Source organism: Gasterosteus aculeatus, chromosome X (assembly GCF_964276395.1).
Source record: "Gasterosteus aculeatus chromosome X, fGasAcu3.hap1.1, whole genome shotgun sequence".
NCBI classification, from domain to species: domain Eukaryota; kingdom Metazoa; phylum Chordata; class Actinopteri; order Perciformes; family Gasterosteidae; genus Gasterosteus; species Gasterosteus aculeatus.
In genome coordinates this window covers 16,302,254-16,326,501 of record NC_135698.1, presented here as the reverse complement: position 1 = coordinate 16,326,501, position 24,248 = coordinate 16,302,254, and the positions used below count along the sequence as shown (strand labels likewise).

At 46.0% G+C, this 24,248-nt stretch overlaps 4 protein-coding genes and 2 long non-coding RNA genes across 10 annotated transcripts; 1 reads left to right on the top strand and 5 right to left on the bottom strand.

Moving 5' to 3' along the window:
* Positions 1-157: 157 nt before the first annotated feature.
* Positions 158-13,962, bottom strand: LOC120809331 (mixed lineage kinase domain-like protein). Of its 2 annotated transcripts, none has more exons than XM_040163049.2 (11): positions 12,617-13,962; positions 11,475-11,925; positions 5,509-5,586; positions 4,439-4,616; positions 3,851-3,951; positions 3,633-3,771; positions 3,255-3,339; positions 3,011-3,153; positions 2,810-2,859; positions 1,817-1,957; positions 158-1,221 (listed from the first exon to the last, which is right to left on the bottom strand). In XM_040163049.2, the coding sequence occupies exons 2-11, from the start codon at positions 11,923-11,925 to the stop codon at positions 1,172-1,174; spliced, it is 1,416 nt and encodes a 471-aa protein (XP_040018983.2). In that variant the 5' UTR covers positions 12,617-13,962; the 3' UTR covers positions 158-1,171. The 2 variants fall into 2 exon arrangements, with proteins under 2 accessions (XP_040018983.2, XP_040018984.2); XM_040163050.2 differs by having other exon boundaries at positions 11,475-11,956; positions 12,617-12,741.
* LOC144383779 (uncharacterized) lies at positions 5,818-11,228 on the bottom strand. The gene is made up of 2 exons (XR_013451220.1): positions 11,104-11,228; positions 5,818-6,244 (listed from the first exon to the last, which is right to left on the bottom strand). It is a non-coding gene; the product is annotated as an uncharacterized LOC144383779 (long non-coding RNA).
* LOC144383777 (uncharacterized) lies at positions 12,725-16,606 on the top strand. Its single transcript, XR_013451218.1, has 3 exons — positions 12,725-12,862; positions 13,739-13,975; positions 14,914-16,606. It is a non-coding gene; the product is annotated as an uncharacterized LOC144383777 (long non-coding RNA).
* LOC120809333 (transmembrane emp24 domain-containing protein 6) lies at positions 13,624-15,352 on the bottom strand. The gene is made up of 4 exons (XM_040163053.2): positions 15,098-15,352; positions 14,447-14,573; positions 14,200-14,354; positions 13,624-13,962 (listed from the first exon to the last, which is right to left on the bottom strand). Exons 1-4 carry the CDS (start codon positions 15,296-15,298, stop codon positions 13,735-13,737), a joined length of 711 nt encoding a protein of 236 aa, XP_040018987.2. The 5' UTR covers positions 15,299-15,352; the 3' UTR covers positions 13,624-13,734.
* LOC120809332 (transmembrane emp24 domain-containing protein 6) lies at positions 15,589-17,801 on the bottom strand. The gene is made up of 4 exons (XM_040163052.2): positions 17,483-17,801; positions 17,203-17,329; positions 16,848-17,023; positions 15,589-16,336 (listed from the first exon to the last, which is right to left on the bottom strand). The coding sequence occupies exons 1-4, from the start codon at positions 17,753-17,755 to the stop codon at positions 16,100-16,102; spliced, it is 813 nt and encodes a 270-aa protein (XP_040018986.2). The 5' UTR covers positions 17,756-17,801; the 3' UTR covers positions 15,589-16,099.
* A 1,607-nt stretch (positions 17,802-19,408) lies between these two features.
* Positions 19,409-24,193, bottom strand: LOC120809548 (palmitoyltransferase ZDHHC7). Of its 4 annotated transcripts, none has more exons than XM_040163410.2 (9): positions 24,089-24,146; positions 23,758-23,832; positions 23,203-23,266; positions 22,360-22,668; positions 22,143-22,267; positions 21,774-21,870; positions 21,194-21,275; positions 20,973-21,103; positions 19,409-20,869 (listed from the first exon to the last, which is right to left on the bottom strand). In XM_040163410.2, the coding sequence occupies exons 4-9, from the start codon at positions 22,660-22,662 to the stop codon at positions 20,690-20,692; spliced, it is 918 nt and encodes a 305-aa protein (XP_040019344.2). In that variant the 5' UTR covers positions 22,663-22,668; positions 23,203-23,266; positions 23,758-23,832; positions 24,089-24,146; the 3' UTR covers positions 19,409-20,689. The 4 variants fall into 4 exon arrangements, with proteins under 4 accessions (XP_040019344.2, XP_077939189.1, XP_040019342.2 ...); XM_078083063.1 differs by having other exon boundaries at positions 23,199-23,266; positions 24,089-24,145; XM_040163408.2 differs by lacking the exon at positions 23,758-23,832 and having other exon boundaries at positions 24,089-24,193.
* Positions 24,194-24,248: the final 55 nt, after the last annotated feature.

Here is a 24,248-nt window from a genome sequence, read left to right as displayed (position 1 = left end):
GAAAGAATACGTGTTCAATATATCGGATGAGGTGAATGGTTTTCGAACAGAAAGGTGTACTGGATCAAATAAAAGGAGCAGAGGAGTTTTTTTTTACTGGTTTAATTCAGGGTATATTACAGCAGCCATGTTGAATCAAACACGTAATGGCAAAATATAATGATGCTATCATGTTTTATTGGATTAAATGTCTAAAGCTGATCATGAGTCCAATGGTGTGAAAGTTCCACGGCACCAGGTGTGTGGGAACAGACTGAAAACCTGTCCCCTTCGATCTGATGTGTCCCTGCAGAGACACATCAGATCCACGTCGCTGCGTTGAAGCAATTGAAGCGTTGAAGCGAGTAAATGTCTCTGGTCCTCGACCCTGAGAAGAAGGACCAGAGAGGCCGCTCCTCAGACGTGTATTCAGAGGCTCCCTCAGACAACATTGATTCACAAGAGACTTTATATCAATCAATAAGAGACACAAATCACACCAAAGAAATGCAAAAAAGAGACAAATCAGAAACAAAAGGTGCTTGTATATCAAAACATAGTATTAGTCAGAAAAAATATGTATGGGAGTCAATGGTGAGCAATATCATTTTTATCCAGTTCAAACCATCATTTACTTAATGAACATCATGCAGTATTGATGAAGACTTTAAATTAAAGATTGAGACCATGAAGTCATGTTTACAATGTTTACTGAGGGAATAAATCAAGAGAGAAGTAGTCATTTTCTCAGACTTCTATGGGACCAGAGGAGTCGCCCCCTGCTGGTCACTATAGAGAATGCAGCTTTAACACATGAAGCTTTGACTTCACTCTAAAGAGCCGGAGTTTGCCGCCTCGTCTCACTTGCTCAATTTATGTTTAAATCACAGGAACAATTCAGACTCACCATTGACTGGGGGACATTTATATTTCCGAAAGTAGATAGTATATAGTATCTGATAGTATATTCAGTATCATCCATGTTACCGTGAAGTAACTATGCAAAATTTTAGCACAAGCTGTGGCCCCCTAACATCAAAAACGTAATTCGCTAAAAAAACAAAGCAAGGTTTGAACATTATGGGATGCTCAACCAGGAGAACAGGAATAGAGAAGTGTGGTTTTTAGCGTAAACCCTCCGTGTGGAGTACAAAGAAGTTTGTTCTTCTGAGGATGTCCATGACCAGAAGGCTCAGGGCCGATCTATCTGGGCCACCACGCTGGGCAGTTTATCCACCAGCACTGCAGAGGAGAAACACATTTCAAAGTTACAAATAACATTATTCAAAATTTGTTTATCTATTTATTAATAAAAAGCGACCGTGCGTGCGTAGGGACCTTTCTGTAATTCTCACAATAGCAAAGTCACCCGGCAGCCCGCACTGGACGCCCCGGCAGGCCGGATTGGACACATGTGACATAGAGGATCAGGACTTAAGTGAGACTGGTCTAGTGGAAGAGAAGGACTTCATTCAGGAGGTCTGCTTTGCTCCAACTAGCACCCAGATCAGGATGCAGGCCGTCTGAGCACAGGATGTTTGGTCCGGTCTTATTGAGGACTCAACCCGTGTTTTCGCTCCGGTTTGACATGTGATTTATGGGTCGTCTCAGTCTCCCTGTTTTGATGTGTTTCTCAGCATTTTATAGACTTTAATCTTGGTCTTTTTCCATCACAACCACAACCTGCTAAAACTCTTTCAGAATTTAAAAGGTTTCCCCATCTCTCTGCTAAATCACCCAAATAAAACTACCAAACAACTTAATCGCGACCTTCAGGTGCTCCACTGAATCTTCGTCACTCCGATGAAGAGTCTAAACGGGCCAGAAGGAGAGTTACCTCCAGCAGACGGCCTGCAGAACTGGTCGTAGTCCCGGCAGTCGTCGATCAGTCTAGCCAGTTCTTCGGGACAATCGGAGGGGAGCTCCTCCTTGAATTTCTCATTGCACACTTTGTTATTGATCTCCTTGTTTGACCAACCTGACAAAAGAATGAGAAAGCATTAAAAACAGAACTAGAAGGCACAGATTCCATGGCTTTGTTCAGTTGGACATATATGATTAGAAGATAGAATCTCTCTCTGATATGTTCACCGTGTTTAAGAGGTTCAGTGCAGGTTGTAGGATACCCAAAATCAAATGATGTTTAGGTCACTCAAAGATCAACTGCAGAGGAGTCACATGAAGACAAAACCAGCGAGAGACAGGAAGTGACCTGATCAGTTAGGTACATGCCCGGCTTTCACAACAGAGCCAATAGCATCCCTCTGCAAGAATGTCATCAAACCAGATGTCTTACTGTTGTTAATCTCCAGCCAGCGGGCTGACACAACGGCTCCGTGGCTTTGCAAACGCAGCGCTGATATTTTACCTGTGATCTGACTAAATACAATCTACCAGAACGAGAGAAGTTGTTTGGCTGAATTCTTGCAGATATCACTTTGATCACAGTATCATTTGTATTACTGGTTTAAGTTAAACATTCTAGATAAAACAGGTAATAGACATTTTGGACACACATTTAGGTTCCCCTGAAGATCAACTGTAACAACTCCTGTAATCCTCCCCTGTGCCGTCATCCAGGGCCAACATTTGATTTAAGTTCAATGCTTTGTTTTGTGGCCGAGTCCCTTCAGAACCAACGACACTCGCGTCAGCCTCAGCTGCACTTTGCTTAAAGAGAATTCATTTGAGTTAATGTCAGCAGGAATTTAAGTTGGATCATCTGATTTCTGTAACAGATAATATATTTTTGTGAGTGTGATGGACGCACAGACACACGTGCAGGCTGTATGGTGTTGGATAAAGGGTTAAGTGTTCTGTAGGTACGCACCATCAAAGGGTCTCCTGCCACTAGCAATTTCCCACATGACGATTCCAATGCTGAAAGACAAACATTTCAGAGTCAGCAAAAACAATTCATTCCAATTCATTCAAGTTCAGCTCCATTCTAACTACTCCTTTTCTTATTTTTGAACCCTTAATAAATCTGTTAGTAACAACTCATGAACCGTTAATAAAGAGTTTAATAAACCTGTAGATCTCAGACTCTTTGCTGTAATTGAGGTTGACGTCGTTGAGCATCTCTGGAGACGTGTAGCACAGCGAACTGATGCTTTCCTTCCTCCTCGTCTTCCTCAGGGACGTCTCGGTTTTTGCCAGCTCGAAGCCTCCCAGCTAAAAACAACGACAACAACCGATCAAGACTTCCTTCAATCCCCCCCGTCCCCCACGCTTTGAATACCGCCAGCCATCCCAGCATGCACTGGTTTCAGTACCTTGACCGTGTAGCCTTCAGCCACCAGGAACTTGTTGCTGTTGAGGCATCCGTGAACCTTTGATTTCTCTTCAGTCTGGTGCAGTCTGAGAGAAAAGAGAGATTCCGACCATGATGCTACCAATTTGAGGTACATTACATTACGTTACATGTCATTTAGCGGACGCTTTTATCCAAAACGACGTACAATAAGTGCATTCAACCATAGGGTACAAACTCAGGAGAACAAGAAACAAGAAAGTGCAATTTCCTCAAATAAGCCAATTTCCAATTTGCTATAGATGAGTGACGTTACAAGTACAATTTAAGTGCTACAATTTGTTAGTCTTTATGTCTTTAGGTACTTGATGCTCCCCCACAATGATGGCAGAAGACTGACCGGTAGAGCCCTCGCGCTGCGTCCCGACACATCCGAGCCCTGGTGGGCCAGGAGAGAGCGGCCCAATCCGAGTCCAAGACGTCGCGGAGACTTCCCTTCTCACAGTACTCCATGATGATGAGGAACCGGGGGCTGGTTCCTGAAACAAGGTCATAAAAACACATTATTATTGAAATTACAAAAAAGGTCAGATGCGATACCCTCCGATTTTCACTCACCGGGCCCGCTCTGCACACAGATGCCAAACATTCGCAGGATGTTGGGCGACTCGAACCGCCGCATGGTTTCCACCTCCTTGTCGAAGATTTTCTGCAGCTCACTGGAGACAATGTTGAGGATGAATATTTGACCATATCATACCAGTAAAAGCAACGCACGAGGCTGTGTTCGAATACGAAGACGATAAAAACAGCGGATTAGAAGTCAAATCCACAGCAAATCCCCAGGATTCACAATTGATTTCCAATTGGCCTAAAGTCAATCAACACAGCATTAAAAATGATATAAGTTTGGGGAAATGATAAATGAAGAATCAGAACTGCATCTCAGATGGTGGAGTTTTCTTTTTTCCCGGATTGGCAAAGCATCGACATCCGACTCAGTCTACACGTATTTGTTTATTTCCCCCCTGAGGTTTGAAAAACAAAAAAAACACCCGCCACCCGTGTTATACATCTCCATCCCCACTACAGGGGAATAGCGAGGTACTCACTTAGCGTGTAGCCCCTTGTTGGTGTTGATAGCTAACAATGGTTAAGCATCATCGGATGATTTCTTTCCTTTGAGTAATGAAATGTGTCACGGACCTCTGGCTGATGTTCAGCGGGTCAACGTATCTCTTGATGGCCACCGGGAACCCGCTGAACTCTCCTTTGTAGACCTCCGTGTTCGCTGTGACCATGAAGGGCTTTTTGACATCGTCGTATTTCAACTCGTGATGTTTGATGTTTCGGATCTGTTGATCCGTGATGCTGGGCTGCGCCACTGTGAAAACACATGCTCGATAGTTTGATACAGTAGATGCTCCCCAATTACTGACTACGTGCATTAAACCCAATACAAAAATCTCAACTCTTCTTGATTAAATTATACATCAAATTTAGATTTTAATGCAATGTTGTCCCGAGAGAAAACTACGGTGGCCTTGAAGTGCAAAACACAACGGCAAATAGGTACGCACAACAAAATTAACTTCTTACGAAAAGGGTAGGGCCTTATAGCAGATAGCAGAGGACGGACCCTTTCTGATTGGACAGACGGACTGTCTGTCTTTTAACAGGAAATGATACAGGGCTTTTATTTACAACATCTAAATATAATTGAACAACAAAACAGCGGTAAAACAATAGTGAAACACTAGTAAGACACTTTTAAGACACTGGTAAAACATCGGCGTCTCTCCGTGACTTCCTGCTGCGTCACTTCCCCCCTCATCACAGCCTCTCAGTCCCGCCACTGATTTATTGATTGACAGAATATGTAGAAAGCGGCATTTCTCAACTTTCAGAATCAGATTGTGCAAATAGTTAAGGAGTCACGGTAATTTGAATCCTCTATGTCACTTTATGTCGCAGGCGAAAGGCTTCGGATTAAGAGGGTTAAAAGACAGACAGTCCGTCCGTCCAATCAGAAAGGGTCCGTCCTCTGCTATCTGCTATAAGGCCCTACCCTTTCCGTAAGAAGTTAATGTTGTTGTGCGTTCCTATTTGCTGTTGTCTTTTCCTATTTGCTGTTGTGTTTTGCACTCAGGGCCACCGTAGAAAACTGAGCGACACAAGAAAAAAAGTGGTTTCTATAATTGATAAATGTCCCTTTGAGTCAATATGGTGAATTTTAATATTTTAATTAATATCTAGTATGGGTTTGGTGTACTCACTTCCGTGAAGTATTTTTTCCACGTTGTTTTTGAGGATTTCCATGTCTCTCTGCTGCTCCTGCATGTATTCCAGGAGCCCTGAGGAGGAAACATGGACACTGATGAACCGAAGCCAACCCAACATCCTGTGCAACCCCTCTGCTCTTAACCCACCTTACCAGTTTGGCCTATGAGCAGAATTGCTTTCCATCTGGCTTTTCATACCATGAAAGCGCCTCAAAACCCTGTCAGTTAACCTTAGCTGTTGTTCAAGTTCAAACTCACATTTAAGTGCAGTATTTCTAACCATCACACATCCAACTCGCATCACTCTGTCACACCTGTATGTCAAGTTGCGTTTTTGTCCTGTCTCCAGTTGTTTTTTGACTTCCTGTTTTATTTTGGAAACTAACTCCCTCTCGTTTCAGGTCCCTTGCCCTTCCTCATGTGTCACCAGTCTGATTGTCTCCCCTGATTCCTGATTGTGTCCACCTGTTCCCACAACTCCCTCATGGGTACTTATAGTCTGCGTCGCCCCTTGTCCTGTGCCAGTGTGTCTTGTTGTTTTGCCCTGCACACCAGCCCTCACGTCACGAGTCAAGTCAAGTCCGATAACGTTTGTCACGTCCTTTTGATCCCTGTTACATTTCCTCGTTTAAGAGAGATTTTGAGTTTTTGCCTTTTGAATTTTGATCTCAACCTTTTTTCCTCATTAAGAGAGATTTTGAGTTTTTTCCTTTTGAACTTTGATCGCGACCTTTGTTTCCTCGTTAAGAGAGATTTTCAGTTTTTTCTTGTTATTAATAAAAAGCAATATCAGCTGAACCCTCTGCGTCCGAGTCCTCCTCCTTCCTGCCTGACAGTACACACTGGCCAGAATGGACTCGGCAGAGAAGGACCAGCTGACGGAGGCGCTGCGCGCTCAAGCATCAAGACTGGCGCAGCATGAAGACCTTGTTGCTGACCTCGATCGAGGGGTTCGGGGACTTGCTCAAAGCCAGGAGGGGTTTAAGACTGCCATGACCACGCAGGTGGGACTCCTAAACAGTCAGGTAGAACAAATTCTCACCTTGCTCTCCAGGAACCCCGCGGCTTCTCCCGAACAACCCCCCACGCCGTCTGAGCCCCCTCCCGTAGCCACACCAGCAGATGCGTGCACGAGGCTGGCACCTCCGGAACGATACTCCGGAACCATCGGACAAAGTAGGTCCTTCATCATTGAATGTGAAATGCACTTCGAGCACTCTCCGATGCACTTTCCCACAGAACGGTCCAAGGTTGCCTTCATGATGTCCCATCTCACGGGAAGGGCCAAGGCATGGGCCACCGCTGAGTGGGCTAGGAGTTCGGCAGTTTGCTCATCACCAAAAAAGTTTGCCGACGCTCTCAGACTTGTTTTCGACCCTGTGGCAACAGACCGAGAAAGGGCTCGTGAGCTCAGTCAGATAAAGCAAGGTGGACAGTCCGTTTGTGAATACGCCATACGTTTTCGCACCCTGGCGATGGAGAGTGGGTGGAACACCACGTCCCTCTACGATGTTTTTCTGAGAGGGCTCTCCGACCAGATCCAGGACCTCTTGGTCCCATTGGACCTGCCTCTGGACCTCGATTCCCTCATCGCCCTCGCCATCCGCACCGACAACCGCCTACAGGAACGGAGGCGGCAGCGTGGGCCCAGAGGGACACCCGCTGCACCTGGCTCTTCCCCGACGCTCTGGGGCGCCGCATCGCGTCAAACCTCCCCTGAGCGACTCTCAAGAACCCGTGCCGGAGGCGAGGAGGAGCCCATGCAGATGGGGAGGGCCCGGCTCTCTCAAGAGGAACGACAGCGACGCTACCAGGAGGGCAGATGCTTTTACTGCGGCGAGCGTGGCCACCTCATCACCGCCTGTCCAGTAAAGGCCAACCAGTCGGTGAGTCAAGTCGCCGAAGTAACTCCTACTCCACGCCGATTGACCACAGTGAGGATTAAGCACCGGGATAAGAACCTAGAGCTGGGGGTATTGATTGACTCAGGGGCAGATGAGAGCCTAATCGACTGGGGGTTAGCACAAAGACTGGGGCTTCGGGTTGACCCATTGAGTAAACCGGTTAAAGCGAGCGCACTTAATGGAAGTGCATTGTTCACTATAACCCATGTTACAGAACCGGTGGAGCTTCGCATCACCAATCACTGGGAGCGCATACAGCTGTATTTAATACACTCACCTCTGCACCATCTCATCCTCGGGTTCCCATGGTTAATTCATCACAACCCACACATAAACTGGCGCACCGGGGACATTATGGTATGGGGGGAGGGTTGTAGGACCCAATGTCGGGAATCATGCCCCCAAGGGAAGAACCCCACGCTAAACCGTGTCGTCACTCACCCTGTCACAGACTCGGAGATCACCAATCTGACTCAAGTTCCAAGCTGCTACCACCACCTCGCTGAGGTTTTTAGTAAGAGCAAGGCCACAGCTCTACCACCTCATCGCCCGTTCGACTGCGCCATTGACCTTCTGCCCGGCTCCACCATCCCGAAGGGCCGTCTTTACTCTGTTTCCGGGCCCGAGAGGCAGGCCATGAAGGACTACATCGAATCCTCCCTGAGGGCGGGGTTGATCCGACCTTCCTCGTCCCCAGCAGGGGCAGGTTTTTTCTTTGTGGGAAAGAAGGATGGAACCCTTCGCCCCTGCATTGACTACAGCCCGCTTAACGACGTAACCGTTAAGAACAGATACCCTCTACCTCTCATGACCTCAGTATTCGACCAGCTTCAACAGGCGCAGATTTTTACCAAACTGGACTTACGCAACGCCTATCACCTGGTTCGCATTAGGGAAGGGGATGAGTGGAAAACGGCATTCAACACGCCGTCTGGACATTATGAATACCTGGTCATGCCCTTTGGTCTCACAAACGCCCCAGCAGTTTTTCAAGCGATGATAAACGATGTGTTAAGAGACTTTTTAGACCAGTTTGTGTATGTGTATTTAGATGACATTCTGATTTATTCCCCCGACCTAAACACCCATAGGAACCATGTTGAACTCGTCCTGCAACGTCTCTTAGACAACGGGTTATATGTGAAGGCGGAAAAGAGTGAATTTCATGCCGATACTGTCGCCTTCCTGGGCTTTATCGTAGCCCCTGAGAGGGTTCAGATGGATCCGGCTAAAGTAAGCGCGGTAGTAGAGTGGCCAACTCCTGATAGCCGCAAGAAGGTACAGCAATTTCTCGGTTTTGCTAACTTTTACAGGCGGTTTATCAGAGGCTTCAGCGCGACAGCAGCCCCGCTCCATGCTCTTACCTCCCCGCAGGTGGCGTTTCACTGGTCCGCCGAGGCAGACGCAGCCTTCCAGGAGCTTAAGCGGCGCTTCACTACAGCACCCATCCTCACGCTCCCTGATCCGGCTCGCCAGTTTGTGGTGGAGGTGGACGCCTCCAATAATGGGATCGGGGCCATTCTCTCCCAGCGAGCAGAGTCTGACAACAAGCTTCATCCTTGTGCCTTCCTGTCGCGACGACTGACTGCAGCGGAGCGGAACTACGACGTGGGAGATCGTGAGCTGCTGGCAGTGAAGGCGGCGCTGGAGGAGTGGCGGCACTGGCTCGAGGGGGCACAGCACCCTTTTTTGGTTTGGACAGACCACAAGAACCTGCAGTACATCAAGAAGGCCAAGCGTTTGAATTCCCGTCAAGCCCGCTGGTCCTTGTTTTTTAACCGTTTTGATTTTTCCCTTTCCTACAGACCGGGATCAAGAAATACCAAGCCTGACGCCGTATCCCGTCTTTTCAGCCCGGAGCCCGTGGCCAGGGAACCTGAGCCCATCCTCCCACTACACTGTGTGGTTGGAGCGGTTACCTGGCCTATAGAGACCAAGGTGAAGCAGGCCAACGGTGAGACCCCCCCACCTCGTGGGTGCCCAGATAATCGTCTGTTTGTCCCTATTAATCTGCGCCCACAGGTGATCCACTGGGCTCACTCGTCTTTGCTCACCTGCCATCCGGGCGTACGTCGGACCATGTTCGCCATCACGGAGAGGTTCTGGTGGCCGTCCATGGAGCCGGAGGTCAGGGAGTACGTTGAGGCATGCTCCGTCTGCGCCAGGAACAAGAACTCCTCCAGAGCCCGCGCAGGCTTGCTACAGCCGCTGCCCATCCCGTCCCGGCCGTGGGCAGAGATCTCGATGGATTTTGTCACGGGGCTACCGACCTCCAAGGGGAACACCACGGTGTTGACCGTGGTGGATAGATTTTCAAAGATGGCACACTTCCTAGCCCTACCCAAGCTGCCCACCGCTAAAGAGACCGCTATCTGCATGATGAACAACGTGTTTAGGATCCACGGGTTCCCCAGAGACATTGTGTCCGATAGGGGGCCCCAGTTTGTCTCGCGGTTCTGGCAGGAGTTCTGTAAGCTCATCGGAGCCACAGCTAGCCTCACATCGGGGTACCATCCCGAGGCCAACGGACAGACGGAGCGCCTCAATCAACAACTGGAAACCAGCCTCCGGTGCCTGGTGGCCCAGAGCCCTGCGTCATGGAGCGAACACCTGACGTGGGTAGAGTACGCCCATAACTCCCTTCCCACCTCCGCCACTGGCATGTCTCCCTTCCATTGCGTTTTTGGTTACCAACCCCCTGTGTTTTCCGAGTCCGAACCAGAGGTGTCTGTGCCCTCCGCCCAGGCCTTGGTCCGCCGCTGCCGCCGCATCTGGGCAGCGGCACGCCAGACGCTGATCAGACAAGGGGACAGAGTGAAGAAAGCAGCGGACCGCAGGAGGAGACCGGCCCCAGTGTACCAGCCCGGCCAGCGAGTATGGCTCTCAGCCAAGGACCTACCCTTGCAGGTCGAATCACGAAAGCTGGCCCCTCGCTTTGTCGGCCCGTTCCCCATCTCGAGGATTATCAATCCAGCAGCTGTGCGCCTCCGTCTGCCCCGGTCCCTGAGGGTACACCCAACTTTTCATGTCAGCAAAATCAAACCAGCGAAGGAGAGCGCAATGGTGCCAAACCCCAAGCCACCCCCACCCCCTCGAATGGTCGAGGGGGGGGCCGGTCTACACGGTGAGGAAACTGCTGGCGGTACGTAAGCGGGGACGGGGCAGGCAGTTCCTCGTGGACTGGGAGGGCTACGGCCCAGAGGAACGACAATGGGTCTCGTCTAGCTTCATAGTGGACCCGGATCTCATTCGAGATTTTTATAGAGCACACCCGGACATTCCAAGGCCGCCTGGTATTCGGCCTTGAGGGGGGGGTAATGTCACACCTGTATGTCAAGTTGCGTTTTTGTCCTGTCTCCAGTTGTTTTTTGACTTCCTGTTTTATTTTGGAAACTAACTCCCTCTCGTTTCAGGTCCCTTGCCCTTCCTCATGTGTCACCAGTCTGATTGTCTCCCCTGATTCCTGATTGTGTCCACCTGTTCCCACAACTCCCTCATGGGTACTTATAGTCTGCGTCGCCCCTTGTCCTGTGCCAGTGTGTCTTGTTGTTTTGCCCTGCACACCAGCCCTCACGTCACGAGTCAAGTCAAGTCCGATAACGTTTGTCACGTCCTTTTGATCCCTGTTACATTTCCTCGTTTAAGAGAGATTTTGAGTTTTTGCCTTTTGAATTTTGATCTCAACCTTTTTTCCTCATTAAGAGAGATTTTGAGTTTTTTCCTTTTGAACTTTGATCGCGACCTTTGTTTCCTCGTTAAGAGAGATTTTCAGTTTTTTCTTGTTATTAATAAAAAGCAATATCAGCTGAACCCTCTGCGTCAGAGTCCTCCTCCTTCCTGCCTGACACACTCAACTGCTCTGAGTCGGTCATTGGGGTATCTGAAAGGCAATTTCATCCATACTGCAGTTTTTCATTTCTAACCATCTCTTTGAATCATTAATTCATAGGATAAGATCAAAAGATCAAATCCAGGCTTAATAATCAACTGAGCTGATTCTAACCATCTACCGTCAACCATCTAAAAGGACAAACGTCTTGTCCAGTTTGGACTCACGTGTCTTCAGCTCAGCTTCGTCCTCCGCCCTGTCCTCCTCGTCCTCCTTCATTCTGGAGACCAGCTCGAACACCCGGTGCTGCACGATGCTCTGCTCCACTTGCAGAGCTCCAGACAGGTTCTGGAAGGCGTCGGTGAGGCGATCGTTCACACAGTTGAACTCGTCCTCGTGGCTGCCGACCTTCACCAGGCGCTTCACCCAGGTGGCCTCAGTGTAACTCTGGATGAGCTCCTTGGCCGTTGTCAGGGTGCAGGAGAGCTCCGTCAGGCACTTTTTCACCTCTTTGCACCTTCCGCTTTGTTCTTTTTTGATGGACCTCACCAGGTCGTCCAGGGCTTTGACACGCAAACCAACGCGCTGGCTGCGCTTTTTATTGGCCTTCACTTTCTCTACCAGGGAGTAGATCTTTTTGGCAATGGACGTGATCTCCTTGACGATTTCCATGTTCATCTGCAGGGAGTGGAAAGGGAATACAGCGCAGCTGAAAGCAAATCAATCCAAGTTGAGAAAGGAGCTGTACTGGCTACGCTAGCGCCCAAGCTTTAGCAGCACGTGACACATTCACACACAGCCTACGGGAGAAACCTTGGCGGGGGTGGGGGGTGGCGCTTGGGGGAAAGTAGACTTTCTGGATGTTCTTGGCAGTGATCCCAGAGGCAGTTACAGCAGCCCAGTTTTTAGGAGATAAAGGCGAGGACGAATTTCTCTTCATTGACATGGTCAAAGTTCAGGTGGAGTTTGGAAATGATAATGATGAATCGTCAGCTTTTTGAATAGTTCATTTAGCTGAAGAAGGAGGAGGATTTTCTCAAATCATAAAGAAACATTCTTCATATTTACCTAAGGGGTGCAGTACAGTAAATCACCCCCGCCTCCCCGCCCCCTAACTAGAATAACTCTCCAAACGCTCTGCAGATTGAGAGATCTCGATCTGATTTCTTGAATATCAGATTTATTTGTTTTTGGCAGATCAATTGTGTATTACAAGGAGGAGGTGAACTGTCCCCCTGAGTCACTGCAGGCAGAGACTCGCCTCTGGGCTCCACACTTGCCAACACGTTTACAAACCAGCGACACATTGAAAGCTCTGTAGAGAAATGGATCCACACTGAGGAACACAACAAGTAAAAAGAGGATTTACCTTCGATGGAAAGCTTCTCCTCTCAGCTTTTTCTTGTGTCGTTGAAAATGAAACTGCAGACCTCAGCTCCTCCCTTTGCTGCTAACCACTTCCTGTTCCTCCCACCCCCTCACCCACCACACACCCAGTGCTGGTTTACTTCAGCTCTGAAGAAGACAAGAGGAGACTTGTCGAGGTTGCAGGTCATTTTACAGCAAAAGGAAGGAAGGAAGTGGAATGGGAAACATCTGTGAGACTTCTGGAGGGGTAAGTTGAGCCACGGCTTTGTAGTGAACCACTAATAACCTTCATTATCGTCTCCATTTATCCACAAGGAGGCAAAGTGTTCCTTTATCATATTTAATGCCATACAATGCATTTAGATAATATATCAAATGCAATTCAACTATTTTACCTTTCACGTTTAAGAGCTGGTCACATGGTCTTAAACATGAACTCAAACCCTCCATTGCTGTGAAAGTACTCACACTGGAAGTACCCCACCATGGTAAAAGTACAGCATACATAATGTAATATGTTATCTAAAAAAAAAAAAAAATATATATATATATATATACATATATGCAATGTATATGTATATGGAACAAAGCAAATGAAAATGTTTTTTGTTAACATTGTATAACCCATAAAATATTTTGGCATCTGTTTCCGAAACGGCAGATAAATATCTATCTCATTATGACAATGGCACAATGATGTGTTAATTAAACACTATTATGTAGTCTTTATTTCCTTTTGTTGACAATGAACACAAATTCTATCCTCAGTTCTCAAATACTCTCGTATTCTCTCCACTAACCAGCAGGGGGCGACTCCCCGTAGATAGACTGAGAAAATGACTCTACGTCTCTCTTGATTTATTCCCTCAGTAAACATTTTAAATTCATGGTTTCAATCTCTAGTTTAAGTCTTCTTCAATACAGATGATGTTCTTTTAGTAGATTATGGTCCATGTAAAGTCGAACAATACTTTAGATGTTTGGTTCCACTAGTGATATTAACCAATACACAGGGAGGAGAGAAGTTTATTTTATGATCGGCATGAAAAGACATAACTTAAAGTTCTGGCCTGACACCAGCTCGTATCCTTTTTGTCTCTGCTGGGGACGTCCTTCCCTTCAGCATCGGGGCCTGCTGGCGTCTGCTGGCGTTCGGAAGAGTCTCTTGAGGACGAAGAGCTGCAGGTACCCAGACAGGACGATGAGGAGGCTTTGGGTCGCTGACCACCAGGTGACGTAGTTGAGGTTGGACAGGAGGAGGTAGTGGTCCTTCCCTTTCCTCATGCGGGCGAAGATGTAGTGTCGCCACGTGTGGAGGATGTGATTCTGGAGCTTCTGCACACTCTCCTAAATCAGAACGGTAGGTGGTTTAGTTTAATGCCAACATGCAAAAAGGAGGTGATGGCAGCAATATAATAAAGGAGTCAAACTCTGATGACACCATGATGATTAAAGAAGGCCACAGGTAGAAGAGCTTCACTTATGTACATATTCACATGCATCACTTTAGGTGGAATGCACAGGAGCTCCTCACTGTGCTAAACACAGTCAGGTCCAACCTGAGACTCGAACGAGAACAAACACCTCAATGTCGGCCAAAGTGCTGTTGAGGACCCTCTCTCCTTGCTCTGTTTCCCTCCTCAACTCCTCAGAGCCGTCGTAGATGACGCCGAAGTTCACAAAGACCCTGATGCCTCCAAACTGGTTGTTGTGGTTCCCGAGACAAAGCCTGTAAAAACCTGCCCGGGGGACAGTGGTGTAACATCAGAGATGAGATGTAGAGATCTATATGTGTACTTGGATTCATGATGTGGGTTTATGATGGACCCACCTGTCACCTCGGTCTGAAAACCCATCCGACCGAAGGCCTCATTCTCTGAAGCCACGAGGGCGCCCTGCGGCGAGCTCACTGTCACAAACAGCCGCTGATCGTTGGCCATCCCCGTGACCCACTGCACCTGAAGGTCACACAGCAAGAAACGTCTACGGAGCGCGTGAGAGGACAGCGGGTAGTGTGTGTGTGTGTGTGTGACCCTGCGTCGTCGTGGAAACGTGGCCAGAGAGGGTTCTGATGTCTGACATTCTGTTTCCTGTTTAAATTACGTCGTCATCAAAGTCAACGTCTACACTTAAAAACCACCATTAATCAATGAATCAATAGTTTACCTGAATCGCTTTTCTGGTGATGCTTCCATGGTAATCAGCACTCATATGATCTAAGGTTACAGACCTTCCCCTTTTACTGGTTTAAGGAGTGTTTATGTTCTTAATTTAGTTTTTGTTTTTTCTATGTCACAGCGATAGCGATCACACGTTTGGAGGTCACTCTGACCCTGAAGGTCAGCGAGATAAGCCGGAGGACGAATGGCCCACAGGAACGGGCCTTGTTGCGCAATCATCTAACGTCGGCGCTTCAGCAACAAACATGAATCCCCCCCCAGACCCTCTAAACCAGGTGAGCCCCCCCCAGGGTGGAACTCACCATGTAGGTCAGGTAGAAGCTCCCACTCTGGTGGGCGAAGTGCCAGAAGCACTCCGTCTCCGCGGCGCCGACCACCAGGGCGAAGTCGTACTTGTCGGAGCCCCTGAAGAGTCCCGCGTGGGACTCGTCCAGCATCGGCTCGGACTTCCTGCCGAAGACGCACCGGGAGCTCAGCGCGAGGAGCAGAGCCTTCAGCAGCATGACGGCAGGTCCACTGTGCTGGAGGACGACCGGCGCCCCCCCACCCCTCTGTTGATTCTGAGATAGCAGCTGGAAAAGAATGATTAACCACGAGCACAAGCTCGAGTCGCCCGATGACGTGAAAACACACGTCTTTCCTTTATTCTATTAACAAAATTTCTCTAGAAGATTATTAAATTAGCAACATTAATCTTTATCTCTTTTAATTTAGTCAATGAGCAAAATGTATCTCTAGTCTATTGGCAACATTTCTATTTATCTTTTCATATCTTCTTATCTTTTCATAATTCTTTTTGCATAATTCTTTTTGATCTGGACTGTGTCTAAAAGCAACCTCTCCATTTAATGTCAAGATATTAATGTTTTTGATTTAGTTGAATTAACAAACTTTTTCCGTTGAACAATGTGAAAAAAGGAATCAATCCGCAGCAGTTAAAAGTTGTGAACATGTAATGTGTTTTGAAGGCGTTCTGGAGGCAGAAATCCTCTTTGCGACGACATCACTGCACATAAATGTTCACTTTCTCGTTCAGTCAAAACACAAAATCTGTTTAGGAAAAGTCTCAATCCACCCCAAATTTTCACATAAAACAAACATTGATACAAAATGATTTGCGGATAGAAATAAAACCACAGCACCTCCTTTTCCACTAACTCGGCAGCAGGAACATTTAGCCCCGCCCTCACCCATCCTCTGATTGGCCCAAAGGAAAGAAAACTCACAGGCCGCGTCCTCCACGGCTTTTATTGAAGAAAATCACAAAAGCACACAAACACAGACATCCGCAGGGTTTCTCCTCCTCAGCATCGGGGCTTCTCCTCCTCGGCGCCGCCGGCCCGGGTGACGAAGAGCCTCCGGAGGAAGAGGAGCTGCAGGTAGCCGGAGGTGACCACGAGGAGGCTGAGGGCGACCGACCAGCGGGTCACGTACCGCGAGTTGGACAGCAGCAGGAAGTAGTCGGCGCTTCTCCTCATGCGTCCAAAGTTGTAGTAGCGGAAGATGTGGAAGACGTGGTTCTCCACTTTGTGAGTCGCGTCCTGCAACAAACCAGTAGTTTACTACTGGTGGTACTACTAGTACTACTACTGTGACTACTACTACCACTGGTACTGGTACTTTTGTCAGAACTGCCGCCAACCTTACTACTGATAATTAAAACAATAGATATTTGAACACAATATTTAGTTTCTATGACGAGTTTTTCATTCTGTGCTTTTTTTCGTTATTGTTTTTTTTCTTCGATGTTATGCGTCAAATAAATAAATATAAATAAACTCAAAATAAATTGATTGAAAGAAAAAAAAAAACTGAGGTTCATAAATGAATATCACATGAATCTGTACCATCTTCGGTATAACGATTAGCAGCACTATTATTACAACCAACACACTTTTACTTAAAGATGTTTAACTTAAATAAATGTCGGTCAAGTCGCTGTTCATCACCGAATGAGGTAACACGAAGAAAGGATGTTACGTCTAAGGTACTAAGAACTGAACACTTCCTCCGCTAGTGTGTGTGCGCGCGTGTGTGTGTGTGTGTGTGCACCTTTATGAAGCTCAGCGTGTTGTTCAGGTCTTTGCTGGCTTCCTCCTTCTTCTTGTTCTCCTCCTCGCGGCGCTTGGTGGGCTCCTGGTAGCCGTCGTAGTAAACGCCGAAGCTGAGGAACACCTGCATGGTGGCGAAGCGGTTGTGGAAGTTGCTAAAACACATCTGGTAAAAACCTGGAAAGACACAATGTACACACATTCACACACGTATCACCCATCAGAGAATATAGACTCAAGTCAAGTGTTGACCTCGAGGTGAACATTGAGTGGCAGAAGTAAAAGTATTCATTTTACAGAATATATATACATATATATATATATATATATATATATATATATAGGCAGACAGACACCTGTTTCCTGGGCCTCAAAGTTGATCTGACCCTTTGCGTCATCGACAGTCGACACAAGCTCGCTGCTGGGAGCGTTGACGGTGACAGACAGGTGTCTGTCATGGCCGACTCCCGTCACCCACTGGACCTAGCGGCAGACAGACAGACAGAGACAGAAAGACAGACAGACAGGCATTTTGTTTGTCCATACGCTGGCTTAAAAGCAGGGACACATTTTGAAGTGGTGAAGGATGTCTGACAGCAGGAAGAAGCCCCAGAAGGATCCCGGGGTTCCTCTCACCATGAAGCTCAGGTAGAATCTCTCTCCGCGGTGAGCGAAGTGCCAGAAGCACTCCAGCCCGGCGGCAGGAAGCACCACGGAGAAGTCGTACTGGTCGGTGCCCCAGAACAGCTCCTGGTCCGTCATGTCGGGGCGGAGGCCCGTCTGCGGGCCGCCGCCGACCGGACCCAGAACCGCCACGAGGAGGAGGAACGAGGAGGTGATCCCGGACGGCATGTCTGGAAATGTGAGCTCTGCAGGGAGGAAAAGGGTTTCAGGGCCGCGTAGAATCATTAACCTGCTCACACGTATGGTGGGAAAAGTGGTCTGCGCCGACAGATGGAGTCGGCTGAAGGGGGAGGGACAAAGAGGGACAAATGATGAAGAAAAAGCTGGAGCTTTATAGAGATTCCAGTAGCTGCTGTTAGAGTTCTGCAGGAATGAGTCTTAAGACTCAGGAAATCTGTATTTCTGGTTAGAAGTCTGAAATCCGTTTTGTGGGGCCAGGTACGACAGTTAAATTACAGTTAAAATATGTTGTGTCTAGGCCACTATATCGTGGGGGAAAGGGTAAAACAATATTTAAAAAAAAATCTAAATATGTAAGATGGAAAACAATCGAAAAACATTCGATATATGTCAAAGAATGTTATAAAAAACAGTAATAATATGATGTGTTTAGAAAAAAACTCTAAATAAAAATGAAAAAGATTTTTAGAAAAAAAGTGAAAATATGTAAGGTCGAAAAAAACAATCAATAAGGTGTGTCTAAAAATGTCGTGAAAGGAAATCTGAAAAATAGGATTTGACATTTATCTACGTGACATATTAAAAAAAAATTCAAAACAGTCTAAATATGATTTTATTTCAAAAAATGTTCAACACATTGTGACGAAATATATTTTAAAAACATACATATCTAGACTTTGTTTTCATAACATGTTTTGCCCCAATATATTTTGACCTTTTTTCAAAACATTTTGACCCAATATATTTTGGCTTTGCTTCCAAACATTTTTTTACCCAATAGTTTTTTAAATAAATGTTTTTCACCCTACTTTAAAAAATATAAGGTGTTGATAGATTAAAACAATAACTGATAATTAACAGATTAATCTCACAAGTTGAAAAAAATGAATTACTTTTTCGCCCCCATGCACTTTGCTCTCAACTCTCCATCATTTAACGTCTGTGTTTAAAGTGCCAACAATCTCTCCACATTTAGCAAAAACATTTTCAAACCATAGTCCTTTAGGCACACAGTTGTGGTCCTCTGCAGGGTAGATGTTGAGAGGGAAGTGGCCTAACAGCTATCAATTCACGGGCTGTTGGACATGTGGACGAATTCCTTTGCAAGAAAACAAAGTTTTGTTAACTGTGTTAAAATATTTTTGCATTAATCTCGACCACAATAATCTCATAGACTAAGGCGGCTTTGACAGCCCTAATATTTCTTTAAATCTTTTATATTTTCGATACGATATTTACTTTTTCCACATGATTTGACCTCATCTAATCTTTTTCATGATAACAGGTTGACTATTTTTCACCTAATATTTTTAACATATTTTCCCTTGACAATTTGGTCACATGCTCAGTCAGCAGAACATACATAGGCTTGAAACTACAGCTCGTACAGGATGCTGGAATTATTAGTGAATTAACTTCAGTCTTCGCAGAAAGTACAGGAAACAAAAACATTTAGTTTGAGATATAAAAACTACTCAATAGAATATATTTTGTACATCCCAAAAATCAGAAACGTGCCTCTGAGGGCTTGACAATATGTACCCTCTGACCCTCGCATCAATAGTTCAAAAAAAGAAGATTCAACAGGAAGGCCAAAAAGCAGAAACATCAGCGGGCCAGTGGCTCATTTAAAACAATGTCAAACTTAGAACAAAATAAATCAAAATAAGACAAATAAAGACGCGTCAGAAGCTGAGATTCTTAAAGAGGTAGAAAGGAACAGTTTATTTGGATCAACTTATAAAAAGGCTCAGAAATCCCACAACAAATACAGTACTGACACAAATATATTCTTTAAAATAACATTCTCTCAATTTTTTCTTTTCTTTTCGGCAGGTTCTTCAGGTTTGAATTCAAGACTTGAGGATATTTTATGATTGAAGTGAGAAAAACTGATTTGAATCCCCACAGATAACTATTTAAAAATGCTTTTACATTTGATTAAATTGTCATTTTAATGTCAGTTTGTTTTAGTGTTCAGCTAAATACTTTGTAATACCTTGTGGAATATAACCTAGTGATGATGAAGGAGCATGAAATGACAAGAGATATTTTGAAATCAGTTATTCAGTGATTTGAAAAAGAATGTTTAACAAGGCCAAAAACACAACACATTCACCACAAAGCACTTCCTGTCATCCAGAAACAGCAAGATGACATTTTCATAACAGCTAAATCTCAAAGAAATGAACATTTTGTTTGTTCTTAAATGGCACAAACAGGTGATTTAATATAATTTGGGTAAAACAAGACGATTGTGCAGAACCCTCCCCCCCCCAAAAAACGGAGACAATAAAAAAAGATTCTGGAGTAAAAAACAACATCCAAAGTGACTTCTTAAAATAAAAATGGTTATGTGGTAGACAAGATTTAAATGCTTTTGTCTGATTCATCGTGGAGAAACTTTAACAATCTGACGTTGAACCAACACAGTGGTGCGTTAGCGTCTTTGTTGGACTGAGGACCGACTGGCGGCTGCAGAGACTCTGCACAGGTGACAGCGGTAGGAGTGAAATGGCAGGACGGGTTAGCATGCGAGCTTGTTAGCATCAGCAGACGTCTCTGCAAAACTTGACAATATGTCAACACTGTAAAGGGGCCTAAACTATTGTTGATAGTAAAACTCCTAGTTAAGATCAAGAGAAAGGACGAATCAAGATTGTAATTGTTGATATTTCATGGTGGCTTTATGCTTTATGTTAATAAAATAACACGAGAGCACTGATGATTGTAGTCATAAAATCCTTTAAAGTCACCTAACTAAAGACGCAGCATCTCAACGATCAGTTTGATAAATGAAGATTTATTTATTCATCCAGCGGCTTTAAACTCAGACGGCCTGAGTAAGACCCTTAGTGTCTTTAGTGGATCCCCACCCGCCAGGAAGGAGGGCCAAACAACTCACACCTCAGTTGGGAGGCGGCGCTCTGCACCCACGGCCGGTTCATCTGTGCCGTGGTAGGTTTGATTGACAGCACGTCAAACAGAGAACTCGGCCCCGCCCCTCCAGCTGCGTCTGGGCAGCAGGGTTGGTAGTTTGAGTCCGGCGAAGGGGCTGACCCACAGCAGCGAAGGCTGACCCCCGAACACCGACCTCAGCCCCGCCCAGCGAGTCTGACGCTCCCACGTGGGCTTCTGGTTCTTTAGCCGCTCGATCTCCTGATGCACAACACGCACAACGTTGTTACGCACAGACCTCCTCACATCATAAAAAGGTCATTCTTAAATAACACAGAAGAGGAGGAAGAGTTTGCTTCCTCACCGTCTCGTCGCTGCAGATGGAGTGAAGCTGAGTGGTGAACATCACAGCTGTGAAGGTGAAGAAGAGGAGGGACTCCATGCAGAGGAAGATCATCAGCATCATTGTCACGGGGGGGGAGAAGTCACTGCACTCTGGACACACATACACAGGTTCAATTAAAGACACAAAAGTCCTCCATCGTCAAAGTGAACGACGAGAAGATGTGACAACAATCATCTCACCTCTCCACTGGACCCTGACGCAGGAGATGAACTGGTATCCACAGAGAGCCAGAGCGTGACTGGAGATCAAAGCAACGTACATCTGTGGGCGAGAGAGACACTTCTAAAGTTCAACCTTTTAACAGTAGACTCATCTAACAAGGAAGTAGAACCTTCTAACAGGAAGTAGACTCATCTAACAAGGAAGTAGACTCATCTAACAGGAAGTAGACTCATCTAACAGGAAGTAGACTCATCTAACAGGAAGTAGAACCTTCTAACAGGAAGTAGACAAGTATTGATGCAACACAACGTCGTCTTGACTATTCACACATGGAAGGGATTTTTAAGTGTGGAAAAAAACAGCAAAAAACAACAAAAGACCTTTTTCTTTACGTTACTTTTTTCTGTAAGGTGAAGGAACACAAGGTTAGTAAACAGATATGAGGTTTGAGACCTCTGAGAATTTGAAATAACAGATTACGAAGAAGAGGAAGAACAGGTTTAGTCAAGCCAGATGTTCCCAGGTGGTTCATCCAGAGAGGAAGGGTCTCTCACAGATATCATTCACAGGTGTGCCATCAACCTTGAGTGAACTCACAGTGAAGAGGACGAAGAAGCGCTGGTTCTTCTCCCCCACACAGTTGTTGACCCAGGGGCAGTGGTGGTCCATCTTGCGGATGCAGCGCTTGCAGATGCTGCAGTAGAAGAAGAAGAGAGGAACACATCTGGCTTGTTTTCGTATTTAAGAGATGATGAAAGGTTCTGTTGTTGACCTTTGGTGAGTAAATCCTAAATGGATGAATCATCCCAGCTGTGTGATGGGGTTGAAAGCTACGGATACAAACAGTAAGTGGACCCTTGAGTTGATAAATGTTATCCACACAAAGTAAACTCTGTAATTTCTGATTCTTTTTCTGCTTTTGAAGAAAAGATGCAAACGGAGAAAGACTCGTCTGAGGAGTCCGACCTGCAGTGATGAGCCCTCTCCGGTTTGATGCTGCAGCATTTCGGGCACTTGTAGATGACCTCGCCGGGCTTCAGCTGCAGACTCTCCATGTACTTCTTGGTGGCGTTTCCCTTGGGAACGGCTCCCTGCAGGGAGGAAACATTGAACCCATTCCATTAGTGTATTCATCATTGTTGCCATTTAACCCCAAAGCTCCACCGGGGCCGGCTTCCCTTACCGGGTCGGTCAGCATGGTGCGGAGGTGGGAGGCCAGCGCCAGCACCGCCAGGCTGTTGAAGAGCACCCCGTTGACCACGGCGTACCAGAAGCTCCGCGAGGGCAGCAGCATGACAAAGGTCACCACGAAGTCGGCGAAAAAGACCAGGAACCAGGTGATGAAGGCGCACACCATGCCGCAGCAGTCCGGGATGAACCAGAGGCGTCCCTCGGCCTCGGGGCTCCTCTCCTCCTCCTCCTCCTCCTCCCCGTCCAGCAGGGGGCGCTGCTGCTCCACGTCCCGCTGCCTGTGGCCTGAGGACATTCTGCCCTGAAGGAGGGACAAGGGGCGTTAAGAGACGTTTTTCTGTGATATGTTTGTCTTAGACGCGATTAATGTGTCCATCATTTCGGTCACTGGTTATTATTGTTGTTGAGATGAAAAGTCTTAAGAAAACATCAGATGACTTTTGTTATCTCATACTATGTTTTACTGCGCTCAAAAATAGGCTTTTATAGCATATTTATACGGCATACGATCATTTATTAATATATACAACTAGATAATGTCAAATGTTTAACTATCTCACTAAAGTATATTTCTGCTGTAATATGCTTTGATATTAAACATAAACGTACATTATATATACAGTATAACAGTATTATATTTTACACATCAAAAACGTTTTTAGCGGATACCAAATACTCTACTTTAAAATGTATACTTCTATAATTATTGTACTAAAACATTAGTTATTTCCTGTTCCTCTGATCTTATTTCTGCTGCTCCTCCTGATTTTCAACGATGACTTACATGAGTAGAAGATGCAACGTAAAAGATGAAGTTAGGAGCACGTTTACCTACTTAACAGTGTCTCCACGTTACAGCATCATCGCGTCTCCTCCAGCTGCTCCGTGGAGTCATATCGCTGTGGATCAGTTCAAGTAACGTTACTCGGATTCTTTAAGTGCTTACACCACACTGTGAAGCTACTCCACTACAAATAGAAACCAAGTGTTATCAGCAAACTGTACTTCATTACAGCATTGGAGCTCTCACTGGAAGGAGATCCATTCAAATTAATGTCACTATTTGAAAGACATTTAAACCAAAACCGTCACCTATAACCTAGCATTAGCATAGAACATTAGCATAGCAAACCTAGCTGACACCTAACCTAGCATTAGCATACGTTAGCATAACAATGGACAACAGACACCTAGCATTAGTCCAATACCTTAGCATAACAAACCCAGCGTTGCCACTAGCTCAGTTTAGCCGCGTGTGTGTTAGCCACGTTTCGCTCTGCCCTTTAGATAAACGTTTAACTTAAATAAAGTACACCCGGCTACGAACCGAGCAGCACGGCTACCCGGCTAGCTACGGGGGATAACACAAGCTAGCTAACGGCTAGCTTACCCAGCTGTCATGTGTTTTAACTGCCGATGCTCCTCTTGCAGGTATCCAGCAGATAAACCGACACACGGTTTGAGTCTGCCAGGCGATTCATTCAGTGAGTGACAGCTTTTACTTGCTAAACATAAGCTGCGCTGAATAAACCGGCAGCGTCTTCAGAGTGTTTAACGTTAGCATAGAAAAGCAGCTGTGAGCTACTGTTTAACCGGAAGTTGGTTGGTTTATCCCGACTGGACATTTGTCCAACAGACCATTTGGTTAAATTGCTTTAAGTGTTTTATCTGGTAAACCAAAGAAATTGCGTTTGAAAACGCTTTCGAAGAATAAATCTCACCTTCGCATTGCCTGTTGCGTTTGTTCATGTGACTCAGGGCTCATGTTGCCCCCCTGTGGCCGCTTGAGGAGAAGCACCCACCAAAAATATTCCATGATTGTAATCAAATAAACTAAAATATCTGTATATATATATTTATACTATAGCATTTGTTCAATAT

Excerpts from the sequence above, each read along its gene's own strand:
- LOC120809331 (XM_040163049.2), bottom strand. The coding sequence starts at position 11,925 with ATGAACATGGAAATCGTCAAGGAGATCACGTCCATTGCCAAAAAGATC. Across the intron at positions 3,952-4,438 it reads CCGCTGAACATCAGCCAGAG|TGAGCTGCAGAAAATCTTCG; the intron begins GTCCGTGACACA and ends CATTGTCTCCAG. Across the intron at positions 3,340-3,632 it reads GCAGCGCGAGGGCTCTACCG|ACTGCACCAGACTGAAGAGA; the intron begins GTCAGTCTTCTG and ends CTTTTCTCTCAG.
- LOC120809333 (XM_040163053.2), bottom strand. The coding sequence starts at position 15,298 with ATGCTGCTGAAGGCTCTGCTCCTCGCGCTGAGCTCCCGGTGCGTCTTC. Across the intron at positions 14,355-14,446 it reads TTTTCAGACCGAGGTGACAG|GTTTTTACAGGCTTTGTCTC; the intron begins GTGGGTCCATCA and ends TCCCCCGGGCAG. Across the intron at positions 13,963-14,199 it reads GCACTTTGGCCGACATTGAG|GAGAGTGTGCAGAAGCTCCA; the intron begins GTGTTTGTTCTC and ends GTTCTGATTTAG.
- LOC120809332 (XM_040163052.2), bottom strand. The coding sequence starts at position 17,755 with ATGATTCTACGCGGCCCTGAAACCCTTTTCCTCCCTGCAGAGCTCACA. Across the intron at positions 17,330-17,482 it reads GATTCTACCTGAGCTTCATG|GTCCAGTGGGTGACGGGAGT; the intron begins GTGAGAGGAACC and ends GTCTGCCGCTAG. Across the intron at positions 17,024-17,202 it reads CTTTGAGGCCCAGGAAACAG|GTTTTTACCAGATGTGTTTT; the intron begins GTGTCTGTCTGC and ends GTGTCTTTCCAG.
- LOC120809548 (XM_040163408.2), bottom strand. The coding sequence starts at position 22,662 with ATGTCCTCAGGCCACAGGCAGCGGGACGTGGAGCAGCAGCGCCCCCTG. Across the intron at positions 22,268-22,359 it reads GCACCATGCTGACCGACCCG|GGAGCCGTTCCCAAGGGAAA; the intron begins GTAAGGGAAGCC and ends TCCTCCCTGCAG. Across the intron at positions 21,276-21,773 it reads GCTTCTTCGTCCTCTTCACT|ATGTACGTTGCTTTGATCTC; the intron begins GTGAGTTCACTC and ends TCTCGCCCACAG.